This window comes from Oryzias melastigma, linkage group LG18, assembly GCF_002922805.2.
Source record: "Oryzias melastigma strain HK-1 linkage group LG18, ASM292280v2, whole genome shotgun sequence".
Classification (NCBI taxonomy): Eukaryota; Metazoa; Chordata; class Actinopteri; order Beloniformes; family Adrianichthyidae; genus Oryzias; species Oryzias melastigma.
The window spans coordinates 12,996,921-13,014,294 of record NC_050529.1 but is presented as its reverse complement, the minus strand read 5'-3'; the positions used below and the strand labels follow the sequence as shown (position 1 = coordinate 13,014,294).

General features: G+C 37.9%; 1 protein-coding gene across 3 annotated transcripts in view; it reads left to right on the top strand.

The window, feature by feature from the left end:
* LOC112155909 (meiosis 1 associated protein) overlaps positions 1 to 13,413 on the top strand; it is a 132,323-nt gene extending 118,910 nt beyond the window's left edge. For 2 of the 3 annotated variants that reach the window (XM_024287951.2, XM_024287950.2), the window contains 8 exons: positions 2,562 to 2,711; positions 2,779 to 2,938; positions 4,031 to 4,172; positions 4,359 to 4,416; positions 5,127 to 5,269; positions 6,966 to 7,081; positions 7,303 to 7,375; positions 12,324 to 13,413. In XM_024287951.2, coding sequence (XP_024143719.1) covers positions 2,562 to 2,711; positions 2,779 to 2,938; positions 4,031 to 4,172; positions 4,359 to 4,416; positions 5,127 to 5,269; positions 6,966 to 7,081; positions 7,303 to 7,375; positions 12,324 to 12,527 — 1,046 coding nt within the window. In that variant the 3' untranslated portion in view covers positions 12,528 to 13,413. The remainder of the gene's footprint in view (positions 1 to 2,561; positions 2,712 to 2,778; positions 2,939 to 4,030; positions 4,173 to 4,358; positions 4,417 to 5,126; positions 5,270 to 6,965; positions 7,082 to 7,302; positions 7,376 to 12,323) is intronic. The other variant, XM_024287952.2, reaches the window with a different exon arrangement.
* The last annotated feature ends 3,961 nt before the right edge of the window (positions 13,414 to 17,374 follow it).

Sequence of the window (17,374 nt, the reverse complement as noted above, 5' to 3'; positions counted from 1 at the left end):
TGTGAATATAATTCTTAAAATAGTGCTTTAAACACAAGAGTATCAAAACTTTACACAATAAAATCACATATCAAATGTCTTTAAAGCTGGAGCTCAAAAACACACATTTTCTACACACATAGAGATGCTTTGACATCCAATAATTCATTCTTCAGGCTGAAACTCTCACATATGAATACAGAATGAGGCCCAATCAGACTTGCAGATCAGAAGGGGGGGGGGCTTCTTGTCCTAGCATGTAATTCAGCAGTTTTACTCTCTGACCAGAGGAGAATGAGAACAAATAGAGTGCTGGGACTCATGACGATAATGCATAATAGATTTTTTTTATCTTCCACGTCAGCATCAGAATTGCATTTAATGAAGTCAGCAGAGACAGAAACAGAGGAAGCGTTTCTTCTCGATAAACCCTGAGGGGAGGCATTGACAGCCCCCCTTCCTGCAGCTCATTTCTGACTCCCATCCAGGTTAACTACTTTCACCTTTTCTTTCTGTTCTCAAAAGAAGTTTTTTACACCACTGCGAGGAGTTTTACCCCCATGCTTTCTAATCACAGTGGTGTCATTACTGCGATCCGTCATCCAACACTCCCATCCATCTCTTCTTTATCTCATCCGCTCTTGGTCTAACTCTGAGTGCTTTTTTCTTTTTGCTTTCTATATCTGACCCTCTTCATGTCTCCTTCGCTTCCACTCAAAAAGACATTATCTGAAGAAATAGAAATCGATTTTTTCTTAACCTCTTTTTTCTCGTCTGTCGTTCTTTAGAGACATTTTTTTCCCCAAATGTTCCATTATTTCTTAAGACCTGGAGCACTGTTTTATATCCATATCACACTTTTTGATGTTAAATCTGAATTAGTTCCATTTCTTTCTCTTATACTTTTCCTTTAAAGTCACAGCATTGATATTTCTGTGTCATTTTAATGCTGATTCATGTTATTTTGATTACTGAAAGTTTATTTAAAATATTCCTATTTCGATTCACAAAATAATGCTTTTAAATTCTATAACTCATCTGGACACGTTCATTTTCCTCCCTGGAGGGATCAGAGAACACGTCTTCATCAGCAGAACTCTCACCCTTCAAACTAAAAGCTCGTTTCTGCAACTTTCCTCCAAAGTAAAGTCAGTTTCTGTTTCTGTCAGCTGTGAAAGTAGCAGCGATATAGTTTGACTGCTGAAGAATTTTAAGTCGTTCGTTCCTCCCTTACAATGAAAGTCAAACTATTTTCCATTCGTCTCCAGCTTCTCCTCCCTCCTGTCAACCTCCTGATCCTCTGTTCTCCCTCTGCTCCCATTAGATTCTTCCTGATGGGGAGTTAAAGATAAAAGTGGAAGACAGGAGATGGGTTTTTAGAAGGTTTAAGTCTGCAGTGACGTTGGTTGAGAGCAGAGGGAGGACGAGAGGAAAAGGGGCTTTAAGAATCATTTTTTATCCAAAAATTTAGAAAGTAGTCCAAATAATTTTCAGACTTTTTCTTTTTAAAGTCCGATCTATAATAATAAAGACATAGATGACAGGTCTACCATATATTTGGTTTGTTCAAACCAAACCACTACATTTCTTTGATTTTTCTGCCACCTAGTGGTGAAACATGTCAACCTCAGCCCCAATTTGAAATCTGGAAACACCTTACAGCGAGAAGGTCTTGGTTCAAATCCCAACAGGGACCTTTCTGTGTGGAGTTTTCAGTACAAGTTTGGGCTTCGTCTCATAATCCAAAAAGATACTTTATATGTTAATTGGTGATTTTAAATCGTCCCTATACTCCAAAAAGAGGTAACATAAACATTGGAAATACTCATCTTTAGAGGAAAATCACAAGAAAGTTGTAAAAAGATCTACCCATCATGCAAGTCATTTTTACTTAACAAGAAATCCTGTTAGGTATCAAAATATAGAAATAAGGAGTTCCACACAAGCATTAAAAAAGAGAAAAATAAGTCAAAGAAGTTAACGTTTAGATAGAATCAAATTCAATAATTTACAGCCCAAAAATACGTTGTTTTTTTTGCTACTTCTAATCAAATTGTTAGTATTTTTTTAGTTTTTATGTACCTAACTCTAGTTTTAGGTTAACTCTAGTATAATAAGTGGAAATGTCTCTTTGAACAAAAAAGGTGAACAAAAATGAGAAAACTTAATCCATACAAGTTGGCCCACAAATCTAAAACTAGCACTTTTTCTTAGAACATAACTCTACATTTCTGCTTCCAAAATAATGACAATAAATGTCAGTTTAACTTTATTGAACTTTAAGATAACATCCTTAAAATTGAACCAAAAATTACAGAGAAATGTGAGATTTGTTTGAGTCAAGAGTTTTGAGGAAAAGGATTTTGACTCATGTTAATAAAAATGTCCTTACTTCTAGATACTAGATCTTAATTAGACCAAAAATAGAAGTTAAAACAACTTCAAACCCAGTAAATTATCTTTAATGTTAAAGGTTTTAAATCTTTGTGAGGATCAAATAGTTTGTGAGATTGTGGGACACTAGCGATCTGTTCAGGTGAGCCCAAAAGGTAATAAAACCATATTTCTGCGCTCTCCTGTAGACTCTCTGATGCTGGGGACGGAGGTGGAGCTGCAGCAGGTGGAGAACAGCGTTCTAGCTATAGAGAGCGTATTAAAAGTGTGGCTTCAGGAGCAGGGAGGAGACCAGGAGCGTCTGCACCTCCTGTTGCCCTCCGATAATCTCACTCCAGGTTAGAACCTCTTTACGTTACAAAAAATGAATTGGAGCCTTAAATGATGGCCTGTTTTGTGGCGTAGTGTGTGTCAAGTGTGACATACAGGAGCGTCTCATAAGCCCCGCCCTAATCCCCCTAACCCCTGACCTTGGAGTGAAGACTGAAAGACTTCGGGACTTCCTGCCAGTGGCTAAGGGCTCGGCCAATCAGAGCTCAGCACCACAAAAGCTGAGAGCAATCAAGTAAGTGTGAATCTGAAAATCAAAGACGTGCTCTCATTTTTTTTCCCTGTTTTATAATGATTTGAATGTTTAAAAATGTCCCCAATCAGCTCCTTTCCATTATGTGGAAGCTATAAATGCCGCCATCTTCCGTTTCCCGTAAAAGCTCCGTCTCTATGAATGACTCCTTTCTGGAAAAATAGCTGTTGTGGAGCATTTTTTTAAGAAGAAAGTCTCCATCCATCCATAACATCAAAGCCATCTCTGTTCTGCTCTGAAGCTGAAAATATCTCAAACAACCAGCTGCAGCAAGAAAAACAGCCCCGTATCTAAAGCTTGGCCTTTATGGTTGAAATGTTCTGAAAAAGTTGGAGAAAAAGAACATTTACTTTAAAGGATTTCACAAAAAAGAAGAAAAAGTCTTTAAAATTATAAACACACACACACAAAAACATTTTCAGAAAATAAGAGGCAGATTTTTTTACAAATATATTTACTAGCAAAAGAAGCCAAAATCCCATAGACTTCAATAGAGAAATAAACACCTTTTACTCAGATTACTCTTTTTTAACACATTCTTCAGGTTAAAGTTTTTCATATTTTTTTCTGTAATGGAAGTTATTCAAGTTATAAACTGACCAATCAGATGTCTCAAATAAAAGTATGTGTCCTGATTGGTGAGAGTGGTTGCCATAGAAACGTCACTTCAGACCAATTAAGTCCAATCACTGCTTACTGTTAATTTGTGGTTCAAAAATGTTAACTGAATCGACTTCAGTTTCTATGGATGACATCACTCACTCGGTCCAGTTGTCAACTACAGTCAGTGACGCTCACCGCTGGTATAAACATGTTTTGCCCACAAACAAAGCTAAAACTTGATTGCAAATTTCTCATTTACCTGATTCAGCTTCAGCTTTAGTTTGCATCCGTTTTGCATTCCCTCCATCTCCGGTCACGTTTCTGTTTAACCTCCGTTCTGTCCCGTTTCAGTTTAAAATCCTTGAGTCACTGCCTCTGCTCCAATGTCACCAGTTTGCATATTGACCGTTTGCAGAGGTGATGGTTCTCTTTAGCATCTACTTCAGTGACGTTGCATGCTTCTCGATGCAGGACGCTGCGTGCGGACGGCGTGTGCGAGAGCGTGCTGTACGGCCTGCCGATGGTCATCCGCCCCACCACCTGCTGGCAGCTGGACTGGGACGAGATGGAGGCCAACCACCACTTGTTCCTCGCTCTGTGCCACACGCTCAGAGTGGGTTTTTCTACTTCTTCTGTCAGCGAACATGATAGAACTTCACTTAACTTAGCTCCAGTGTTTATGTTCTTTGATTTACTGCAATTTTTTCATTGTTAACACGATCAAATCTGTTTACTTTTGTTAATCTCTCTGTGTTCTGAACATCAAAGCAGATATTTCTGTTCCTGTTGCTGTTTTCAGACTCTTGACCTGTTCCTGTTGCTGCAGACGGACTCCAGGTCTGCAGCTGGATCCTCAGGTCTGTTAGAGTGATCACAAAACTAGACCCACTTCAATAAAAAATGTTTCATTTTTGGTGTTTTTAACATGTTCTTGTCGCATTTTGCGGAGAGCTCTCAGTTATTAGTGATGGGAAGGGTGGCGGGGTTGCTTCACGCCAACAGGGGAATTTCTAATGAACTCCTTTTCATTTTATTTTTTATTTAACCTTTATTCATCCAGGCAGGAAATCCCTTTTATTTATAACTGTGGCCTGACAATAGACATTTTGAGAATAGAAAGAAAGGGGTTACAAGAACAAGAAATAAAAGTGAATAGAATCAGAAAAGCACATTCTAAAAATATAAAACCGTATAATCATTGCTCTGTGTGACAGCAGCATTTATCTTTAAAACGATCGCTGAGATGGGTTTAAAATCAGCATGGGTGCTGCAGATTGAAAAGACAGAGAACCAAGTGAAGAATTTGATTTCGGGGCTGTTAGTGGATGAAATCTGCAAAAGCTGGCTCAGATAAGGTGGAGAAAGACCAAGTAGAGTTTTATAAATTAACAGTAGAAAATAATTTTTTGACGAGAGAGTCTTAGAAATCTTAGAAAATTGAACATAAGATGATCAAAATAATAATTAATCAGAATTAAAGACCACTGGAAATGCTTTAAAAATAGATGATCGGACTTTAATATTAGTTACATACATGCTCTGAAGTTCTGTATTTCTGCTCTTATAGGCGTCATTTCTCACTATCTGCTCCAGCCGTCCCCGTCTCTGTCCTTCCTCTTGAAGCCTGTTGCCTCCAGAGAGCTGCTGCTTCCCTCCTCCATGGCCGTCCCCTCTCATGACCCTTCCCCTCATGCCATGCAGACTGTCCAGGTTACATTCACTCTTTCCACTTTGTCCTTCAAAATATGAATTATGTTTCAGCAACTTTATGCACACTCGTTGATTTAAATTTGACCTAAAAGTTCATGTTAGTTAAGATTTCTTTCAGAATTAGTCTTCTTATTTGTAGTATCTAAACCTTAACATTAGCGGATGTTTCAAGGTTTTTTTGTTTGCTTCAGTTTTGGTGTTCAAAGACAAAAAACTTCTCTTTTTAACATACAACAAAAATCTTCACTATTCTATTCTAATCCACCAGTTTGAAGAAAATGTCCAAAATAATATAACTTTTTCAGGTTTTGTATGTTTATCATCTTATTTTAAACACTCATACCTTCAATCTCCCACTTACAGAGCCTGAACCCGCTGTATCCCTTTTGGGGTCAACGCATGGAAAAAAAAAAAAGATCCCTCAAACTAATCATTTGTGGCCATGGATTATTATTTTATGTGCTCCAACTAGTATTTTGTGGGTACAAATTTGTGTTTTCTACATTTAAATTTGTATTTTGTGGTTACAAATTAGGATTTTGTAGGTACAATTAGCATTTTGTGGGCACACATTAATATTTTAGTTGCTCAAATTAGTATTTTAATTGCTCAAGTTAGTATTTTGTGTGCACAAATTAACATTTAGTAGGCACAAATTAGCATTTTGTGCACGTAACTTCGTATTTTTTCACGCAGATTAGCATTTTGTAGACAAAGTTAGCATCTTATAGGGACATATTTGCATTTTTTGCATTCAAACTAGTACTTTGTGGGTACAAATTAGCATTTTGTTGTCACAAACGTGTTTCCAGGCACAAATTAGCATTTTGAAGTCGTATTTTTGCACTTTGTTTGAACTCATTAGTAGTAGGAGTTAAAGAAGCTAAAATACTTATTTGTGGGATAATCTTTGTAAAATGCTAGTTTTTTAATTTGTTTGCACAGAATTTTAATTGTATTAATTGGTGGCCACATTTTTTATTTATTTAAAGGATTTATTTTTTATTTGAAAGTCCAGAAATGGTCCAGACCTCCATACCAACTCAACTACATCCTAGCTGTTTTGGGGGGATTTATTTGCACATCTAACCTACAGTGCTATGGTTTTCATAGCAACTGTGCAGGACACCTGAAAACTGTAATAAAGAAGGAATCACTAACATAAGAGTTCATAATTTTTCTGCTAATATTCTAATTTATACAAAATGTGTTCTCATTTTCCCATGATGTCACAAGAGGGCCACTGAGACTGGATTTGTAACTATTAGTAAAATCAAAAGAAGTTTACCTGAAGTTTCTGAGGCCCAAATATCATCAAATTGACCTTTTTGAAGCTTCTAATGTTTGATAAATTTCTGTCTTTGAAGAATCTCATAAAACAGGAAAAATATATGACAACATCTGACAAATGATGGGATTATTTTTTTCAACTTTCCAGTGAAATATAAAAGGAAAACTAAGATTTGTCCTTTTGAGATTTGAAGCAACACCAGCAGACCATTTATTTAGCACAACAAACCTAAAGATCTGATGCTATTCCTTTATATAAATATACTTCTCTCACTGAGAAGGTGTAAAACACAATGAAACAGAAACTGGAAATCATTAAAGTCTGGTAACAATGGGCTTCAAATTAAAAGCAAATCTTTTTTCTTTTTCACAAAGCAAGCACTGACTAAAATCCACATTGTTTCAGGGCTGTCTGTCTCAGCTGGAAGAGGAGTTTGTGTTGAACCCTCTGTCACTCTGCAGTAACCTGTACCAGCACCTCAGGGGCAGAGGTCTGCTGTCCCAGCCGCGATACCCGTACAGGTCAGCAGCACCAGAGTTCATGAGGCAGCAGGAAAACATTTGCATTCTCGTTCGTCATTATTCCAGCTGTGTAAAGTTTCACCTGCATGCAAAAACCTGACCCACTTTGTGCAAATACAACAAACAAACTGACAACACACAAGACTGACGTCATCTTTATTTAACAATTAAAACTCCAGGAGAATAAAGAATTATAGATGTGAGTGTGATTGTGGTTTCAGAGTCCAGTCAGCGGCTCCACACAGAGAGCAAGTTCACACACCTGAAGGGCTGAGGAACCGAGCGGCTCGGCAGGTAAACACGGCAGGGCAAAGGTCGCCTCCTTCGGCCCGCACCCACAGCCACACGCTCACAGACAACAGGTCCTTCTTCCTATCAGTCACATCAAGGCTGCGGCCAAATTTCTCTTCAACTTCCTCCCCCACTGTTTTGACCACTAGGTGTCAGCATGCAGCGACTGCAGACTGTTTGAAAACAGCAATGGAAGATTATTCAACTTTTTTCAACTGTGGCTGTTAGAATATCTGCCTTCTTGTGGTCATTTCTGGAACCAGTTCTGGTTTTGATGGGTAGTGAATAGTCTGCTATGATGTTTAGAGTAATATATTACAAATCAATTTTAGTTCAGGTTTTAAGGGTTTATTTAAAATCAATTTTCATGTTTTCCCTGGATTGCAACAAACAAAACAGATACAGGAAGTGACTTCCTGACTGCTTCTCCATGATAGTGCAATCACCCAGCTCTAATAAGACCTTCTGTCTTTCTGTGTGTTACATGTTATCGGTGGCTTTGATTCTTTGGATAAATTGTTGTTAAGTTTTACTGTCTGGACCTTGAAATGAAACCAACAGAAGCTCATGTAGCAAGAGGAAACTGATGTGTCATAAATCGGCTGGTCAAAAGTTCCTTATAGGAACTGCACTATCATTTTACACCAGAGGTCACAAGTAGAAAATAGTCAGTTGGTGTTCTGTTAGTCAGTCTTCTCTGCAGCAGGCGAGAAGAACCTCCCAAAAGCCAAAACACAAAGTATAAAGTTATACACAAACGAATAAAAATGTAACTGGACTTCACAGTAGATAATCCTGCATTCACCCTAGGAGAAAGAAAAAGTTGTAGAAGCATTAATGTAACATTGCTGTCAAACGGATGTAATGTTCGACGCAACACTGATGTAACACTAATATAGCATTAATGTAACACTGACGTAACATTGATGTAACAATGATATAACACTGATGTAACATTATTGTGACACTGGTGTGACGCTGATATAACATTGATGAAACACTGACACTGTTACTGACGTAACATTGATTTGACATTGACGTAACACAGAGGTAACATTGGCGTAACATTGGTGTAACATTGATGTAACACTGATGTGACATTGATGTAACACTGATGTAACATTGATAAAACATTAATGTAACACTTAATTAACACTGATGTAATACTGATATAACATTGATGTAACACTGATGTAACATTAACACTAATGCAACTTTGATGTAACACTGATGTAACATTGTCGTAATACTGATGTAACACTGATGTAACGTAACATTGACAAAACGCTGTCACGCTATACATCATCGATGTAACATTGATGTAACACTGACATAACACTGATGTAACATTGACGTAACACTGATGTAACACTGATGTAACATTCATGTAACACTGATGTAACATTGATGTAACACTGATGTAACATTGATGTAACACCTATGTAACATTGATGTGACGCTGATATTACATTGATGAAACACTGAAGTAACACTGATTAAACACTGATGTAACATTGATGTAAAATTGATGTACCACTGACGTAACACTGATGTAATATTGACGTAACATTGATGTAACATTAATGTAACAAAGATGTAACACAGATGTAACATTGATGTAACATTGACGTAACACGGATGTAACATTCATGTAACACTGACGTAACATTAATGTAACACTGACGTAACACTGATGTAACATTGACGTAAGACTGATGTAACATTGATGTAACAATGAGATAACATTGACGTAACACTGATGTAACATTGATGTAACACTGATGTAACACTGATGTAACATTGATGTAACACTGATGTAACATTGGTGTAACATTGATGTAACACTGATGTAACACTGATGTAACATTGAAGTAACACTGATGTAACAATGACATAACATTGATGTAACACTGATGTAACACTGACGTAACATTGATGTAACATTGATGTAACATTGATGTAAAACTGATGTAACATTGGTGTAACATTGATGTAAAACTGATGTAACATTGGTGTAACATTGATGTAAAACTGATGTAACACTGACATAACACTAATGTAACATTGAAGTAACACTGATGTAACATCGATATAACACTGATGTAACATTGATGTAACACTGATGTAACATTGATGTAACACTGATGTCACATTGATGTACCACTGACGTAACACTGATGTAATATTGACATAACATTGAAGTAACATTAATGTAACAAAGATGTAACACTGACGTAACACTGATGTAACATTGATGTAACATTGACGTAACACTGATGTAACATTGATGTAACACTGAGATAACATTGATGTAACTTTTGTGTAACATTGATGTAACACTGACGTAACATAGATGTAACACTGACGTAATATTGGTGTAACATTGATGTAACACTGATGTAACTGTTACGCCCCAGTTAGTCTAGGGGATCTGGGGCCTAACATAAAGATAAATTAAATAAGAGTTTAACAAAAACACAACAAAAGTCTCCATAAAAACTTAACACAATTTATTTACAAGACGACACCAAAACATTAACTAAAAGTGAAGCAAAAGGCTTCAGGGTGAACCAAGGCCAAAACAACAAACAAAACCCAAACTAACTCAACCCAGGGAGCTTACCTGTAAAAGAAACTGTAAAATAATGACAAACACTAACCTCCCTGGACTAACAGAAACAGGAGAAAAAACATTTACTAAAGAAAATGGCAGTTCACCCCTACAGCTTCACCTAAACTTAACAAACCAACACTAAACACAGAACACAGAGTACAGAGTGGGAACTTAACCAAAATACCAAAGAAACTAAGTGCGCACTAAACAAAACAGGTGGAGAAGTTCACTGGACTGGAGTGGAGACTGTTGCAGCCCAGCTCCCTTCCCATGGTCTGGAGGTCCATGTGGTGCTTTTGAAGGCTCCCCTCCTTCAGGTTGAACCAATGGGGAGCCACGCCTCCAGCACCACACCTGAAAGAAATCAAAAGACAAACACACAAACAAAGATCCACAAAACACAAAGAAGTCCCACTCTGACAAAAATTCACCCTACCAAAAAGAAAACAAAACCAAATACGGCCACAGCCGTAACAGTAACATTAATGTATCACTGACGTAACATTAATGTAACATTGACGCAACACCGATGTAACATTGATGTAACATTGATGTAACACTGACGTAACATTGATGTAACACTGATGTAATATTGATGTAACATTGACGTAACACTGACATAACATTGACGTAACACTGACATTACATTGATATATGTTACGTCCCCAATGGATATACCGGCCTGGAGTCTAGGGGATGACTAAAAAAGGGACAATAACATGAACTGGACACCACAAATGAATAACACAGTTTTTAAAAATAGATGAAAACCCTGTGTCCTGAAATGGAGCAAAAAATGAAATAATTAGTTTACTGGTTAAAAAGAACATAAACCAAAACGGAGTTTGAACCTTGGCCAAACAAAAAAAGAAGTCAGTCAGACTGCTGACCTAGCCATGGCGACTGAGTCAGCAGCTCCCTGCTAAGGGCTGTCTAACAAAACTACCTAATCAAAACAAATTAAGCAAAGCCCACAAATCAGAACTACCAAGGTCCAACCCCAACCTAACACAACAAAACCCAGCAATCTAGAATTGCTGAGGACATAAGGGGGTAAAAGACAGAACCAAACCAGTACCACACCAAATGAAACCCAGCCTGCTGCTCTGGTCCCTGCCTGGCTGGCTTGGTGTGGCCTCCTCTGTCTTAAATAGACACCAGCTGCCAATCAAGGCACATTAGCCACACCTGCCAAGTGAGCCAAAGGTTGGGGGGAAAAAAATCCCACTGCAACAGCAGGGTGCAACAATATAACATTGAAATAACATTAATTTTGCAATACTGTAACGTGGATGTTACATTGGCATAATATTGTTATAATGTTGACTCAACATTGGTGTAACATTGATGTAACATTGACATAAAGTTGACTTGACAGTACATACTGCTGGTACATAGGTTGAAATAAGAAGTAAATACTTTCTTTAAAGTTGTACTATTCTCCATTGTACTAAATGGAGACTGCATTGCTCGTTTATCTTTTAGACCCTAGTGGTGACTATGTCAACTTCAGCTGCTGTCATTTACTTTCATTTTTAACGTGCCTCAAACAGGAAGTCCTAATTTTTCTTTTGTTGTGGCAGATAGAATTCACAGCGATTTTATTTTTGAAAATTGCTAAAAAATGCAACTTCTTCTAAAGAAATTTAAAGGTTCTGTTGTGTTGTGTTCAAAGTAGCACAACAGGAAAAGCCTGCTAAGTTCCTGTAACCCTTTAAAACCGCAGCATAGCTCCAGTATTTGCATTCTTTCGACCACCAGAACTCTTCGGCAGTTTACGCAATTAACGCTGACATGCAACACAGTGGTGAAGTGTTGGTGAAATCAACGTAAATCTGCTGATTCGGTATGCTTTTATCCGCATCAGAATCAACCAATTCACGTTGATTGTGCAAACGTGTGTTAAAGTTGATTAGGTTAAGAGAGAAAACATTGATATCCATAGCGTTCATAATTCCTTTACCATTTGTTGCCATGGTTACAAGTTTACTCGTTAGCACCATCCAAACTCCCTCAAGTCTTGTTCGAACATAGGAAGTGTATTCGTTAGATCCAGAGAGCATGTCTCAGAGCGGACGAGATTCTTCATCGTTAACTACTTTCATCCCCTCATGTTTCCTGTCACGGTTATCAGCTCACATGTAGCTGCTGGCTGTGTGACTCATCTGGGATGATAAGGCTGCAAACATGCAAATGCTTCACCTCAATGCAAAACACGGAAATATACGGCTTCTCTCTTCTGCTCTTTACTTCTGTTTTTCTCATCTTTTGAATCAAGTTTACGAAGACATTTTTATTTATTTATACTAATGCACTTAATGTGTCATCTCAATTCAGCTGCAAAATCCAGGGCGCCACCACGGGTCGCACAGCAAGGTCAGGGCCACTGTGGCTCCACTGCCCTCCTCCACTGCTTCCTCTTCCTCCTTCCTGGGACATCCTCCTCCTCCGAAGCGCCCCGCTCTGAGCTTCCTCAACAACCGCAGCGCCCCGACTCAGCCAGAGCACCACGGCGACGACAGCGCTGCAAGGATGCAGTAAGAGCACAGAAGGCAGATTCACACAAACATGAAAAGTGCAGAAAAAGAAGATTCATGGACGGTTCAGGTTCCAGTTGTTTTTGAAAAGTTCACGTGTTACGTTTCACCGTCGCCCCATGAATTAAAGCTCACATGTGCACATTCCTCTCCATTCTGCCCTTAAGCCCCAGTGTGAACACAGCTCCAGTGTTTTAATGAGGTGCCTCTGCGCCGCTCGCCCCAGACAACAAAAACTGGTCCCATCTGCAAATATGGAAAATACTTCACTGTCAGCGTTTAAGGAGCGACTTTGACGCTCTTCTGACAGCAAGTGACAACAATCCTAGCATTGATGCAGGTCGATCTTTCCACAGCCACACACACACCTAATCAGCATCCCGCCATTCCGCCCCCGTGCCAGCGACGACCCGACGGCGCAACGCCGTGATGTCACAGGACTTCCGCATTCACCAGTTAAAGCCACAACGGCGCTTTTGTCTGCAGGGAGAATTCACTTGAACCTTCATATCTGCCCCCTGACATTTCCCCACTTCTGCCACCCTCCGTCCTCTCGCTCTCCTTCTTCATCCCCATGGGCCCAGCAAACGCACGCCACTTTCATCGTTTAGTTCAGGCGGAACAAAAGCGCCGTCTGTAACCCTAACTCACACCCAAAAGAAAAAAAAGGTCAAACCGTAACGCCGCCAGACACACGCCACGCTCATTTTCAGAGGTAAAACTAAAACGGGAGTTTATTTAACTGTACTTCCTGTTCATCTTCTGTTTTAACTGAATGTCTACAGCACTACCGTTCTGGTGACTTTAGATGTTTTATCTCAAACTTACTGTGTTCCACTCATGTTGCTAATTTTGTGACCAAAATAAAAGCATCATTTGTGAAAGGTTAACCGTTCGAATCACTTCTACAAGCTACAGAGTCTGTAGAGAGAGAGAAAGAAAAGAAAAGAGGAGAGTGTCTCACCACCTTTAACCTTTTAAACGCCCACGAGTTTTCCAGCAGAGGATTTTACTGCAGCCTGGTAGGTATAATAAAAGACTACGTGGATCTGAACAATGATAGATTGTTCATGTATAAAGAACACTTTTTTATTACTTTTCAAATTTGGGACAAAAATAATTTGGTGCACCTAAAAGTTTGCTGACAAGATAATTCTGACATTAAAATTGAACCTTTATTTAAAAATTGAAAAAGATTTTACTGAAAAAAGTGTCGCAAGCAATAAAAAGGGCATCAAAGATGTGGTCAGATGAACTTTACACAAAACCTGCAATTATAATGAAGTTTTCATGTTAAAAGAAATATAAAAATATTGTTTTATTTTGCTTTTCAGCCTTTTATAAACCTTTAGATCAAACTTAATCAGGACCTATACTTTATAAAAGAAGACATATTTAGTTACTGTCTTTCTGATCTTACACACAGAGAATTATAAACACATTTTATTCTGAAAGTTTCCAGTTCGTGGAGTTTCTGGATGTTAATTCACAATTCCTTTTATGTAGCAGCAAAACTATCCTTATGATTACCCTACCACCACCATGCTTAACAGTGGCTGTGTGTTGTCTTTTGTGTTAGATTCCTCACAGTTTCAGTTTGGGAAACAGAAACAGTGACATGAACAAACGGTGGACCAATCATGGAAAATCTGGATTCTGTCTTCCATAACTGGAAGTTATATCTTCTGTCTCTGTTGAATTTAACAGAAACTGAGACGGGATCTAAGATGTAGACCTCCCTGTATCTTTTTGGTTTTTTGTTGACTTTTAGAATTAAAAAGATGTAAAAACTGAAAAATAATTTTGTTCCATTCTGGTAAAGTTGGCGTAGACACTTCATCACTGAGCAGTTTTTCTTTCCCACTCTGATCCTTTTTAAGAAAATCCATTTTAAAAGTGATCTAAGTGGTAATTTAATTATGATTTTGCAGTTTTTAGCCAAAAATCAAAAAGCACGAGTCATTTTCTAGGACATCTGAGTTGTGGGCGGGACACTGGTGCAGAGCAAGCCCACCCCTACTTCCTGTCATCTCTTTAGTTCACATGCTCTCATGCTGACTTACAGACTCTCCAACCTATTATCAGAATATGAATTTACTCTACTTTTCAAATGCTACTATTTTGTCTAGTCATGATTGATAACAATTTGAATAAAGAAATACACAGAAATGCAGTTTAGAGCTCAATTTTCTTTATAAATGTCCTCAGAAAAATGTCACAAAAAATATGTTAAAAACACCAGAGTGGGTCGTCAAATAAGCAGGTTGTGTTCGTTTTTATGGGTCAGCAGTCATTTTTGAAGTCGCGGAGCCGATAGCTCCAAATTATTTATAGTTTCTCACACAAAGCAAACCGACACAACCTAAAAAAAAGTGTCTCACAGCCTCAGAGTGAACGCCCTAAACCAACTGCAGCATCAAGTTTGTGAAGTGTGAAGTGATGCGAGTTTGTTTCCCACTAAACAACAAAAAAAAGACATTATTCTCTAACTCAATTGTTTAAATCTAACTAGAGCTTCAAAATTTGACAGTATTTTTGAAAAACTCTCATTTTGAGAGATTTTAAACTGAACTCGGGTAATCCTGTAAGACGTTTTACAGTATAAATATTAACAGCTAGGGGGAAACTGATTCTGATGTATCGTGATATTTCATTTTGCGATACTTTAAAATATTGACATTCAAGATGATGCTGAAGTAAGTGGAGTCCTGGTTTTAGGGTACGTTGCAAACTACCTGGCATGAGATCCTTTTTTTGCTACTTTTTTCCACTGTAATCTATGAAAAGATATATGTATATTTTGTGATCTGACAGTTATCTCAAATATATCTGCATCGGGATAATTTTAGTGTTGCGACTTCCTGCTTCATTCTCAACGTTCCATTTCCTTTTTTCTTTTTGCAGCTCAGACAGAAACGCTTCTTTTTGTGTGTGTGTGTGTGTGTGTCGCACAAACTGTAATCCTTTGTGTCTTTCCTGGAATTGTCCTTGCTGGCTTCAGGACTGTGAGAGTTCACGGAGAGAAAAAGCTGTGCGGAGATGCACACGAGTGTTTTAGAAAGCTGATCAGAGAGAACTGAAAGAGGAAGCTCACCTTTGTGAGTGGGAGGTGAAGTCCCGCAAAGGAAATCTGTGATATAGGCGTTCAAGGGGTCTTTCTGGGTCAGAATGGTCGTTTAAAGTCAACTTTGCAAACAGCATGTTTGTAAATGTATGCAAACTTTGCATTCATGTGGTTTTTAATTTTAGAACACCGCAAAGCGAGTGAAAGAATGATCTTGATTCAGTCACTGAAGGGTTTCCGATGGGTTTACTCACACGGAGCTAAAAATACTCTTTGGTGGTCTGTAGAGTCAAAAAAAGAGGAAACCAGAACAGTTTTGTTTTTGTGTCAAAGCAGAACGCACACTTCCAAATCACACGTGCTGAAAGAGCTTGTTTCCTTTAGTCGTAGTAATGAAAGTTAAGTTTAGCCCAAGGTTTCCTCACATTGGATAACCCAGGTGGCTGCTGGGAAACCTACCTAGATCATTGACTGAGCGGTTCCAAAAAGCCACCATTTTATTTTATTATTTATGTTACTTTGTAATATGTTCTTGTTAACCCCAAGTTATAAACTGACCAATCAGAGGCCTCAATAAAGAGTCCACTTTTAAGTGGTAGGGGGCGTGGCCTTCAAACAAGTTTACTCTTGTGGTTGCCATGGAAATGTTGACTCAGACTAACTTGGACCAGAAGATGATGCCAAACCCCTAACCCAAAAGTGTTCAGAATTATAGAAAAACTTTAATAAAGCTTAAGATTGAGCATAAACGTGTCAGCTGAAATGATCTCTCCGAACTACAGACCACAGGAAAAGACGAGAGAAAGTCGAAAAAGTCCAGCTTCCTCCTGGTGGCTGATGCTTCTGTATAGCGTGTCCTGGATACAGCAGTATTGATTTGACTCTGCAGAGGCCTGCGTGAGCATTTTCATATGTAGGTTGAAGGCAAACAGCGCACGGCAGTCAGTCGATCCGCTCTGCAGATGTGTGAAATGTCAACGCAGATCAGAGACAAATGTGACAAAAGGAGGTGCAGACAAAAAAAGTTGTAAAATTATGGGAAAAAATATAAAGTTTTACGAGAATAAAGTCATGCAATTATGAAGAAGAAAGTTAACATTTTACAAAAAAGGGGAAAAAAAGTAAAAATTTTAAGGGAATTAATCGTAAAATTATGCGGAAAAGTAAAAAAAAATGAAAATAAAATAATAAGACTTTGAAAAATGACTCAAAAGTTTACAACAAAAAAGTAATAAAATTATGAAGAAAAGGGTCAACATTTTATGAGAATCAAATCATAAAATTATTGGAGAAAAGCTGCAGTTAGGAAAAAAAATCTACAATTTACAAGAATAAAGTTTTACATTTTTGGTTTCAAAAAATCCTCTCAAAACAAAGTAAAGTGTTACATTTAGCTTGTAAATTTAAATTTATCTTGCTAAATCTGAATTTTTTGGGGAAATTAAAGAATTATTTTTAAAAAATAAACGTTTTCCTTTTAAACTTACAACTTTTCGAATCACAACCTTAATTCTTCTAAAATGTTGACTTTTTTCATTTAAATTAACAACTTTATTATCTTTAATTTCTTTCATTTTATTTTATAGTTCCCATTATCCTTAGGAAATGCTGGGTTACTGCCCAAGTGCCTATGAGCAACATTTCACTCGCATTTTTTCTTGTTTCAAACTTAAAGCTGTTAAAACGGTCTGTGAATATCACGGTTGCCGCGGTAACACGCCATCAGACCCCAGCTGAGACGTCATTGAAGGTCGATGGAAATGGCAAAACTTCCTGTTTTCCAAAAG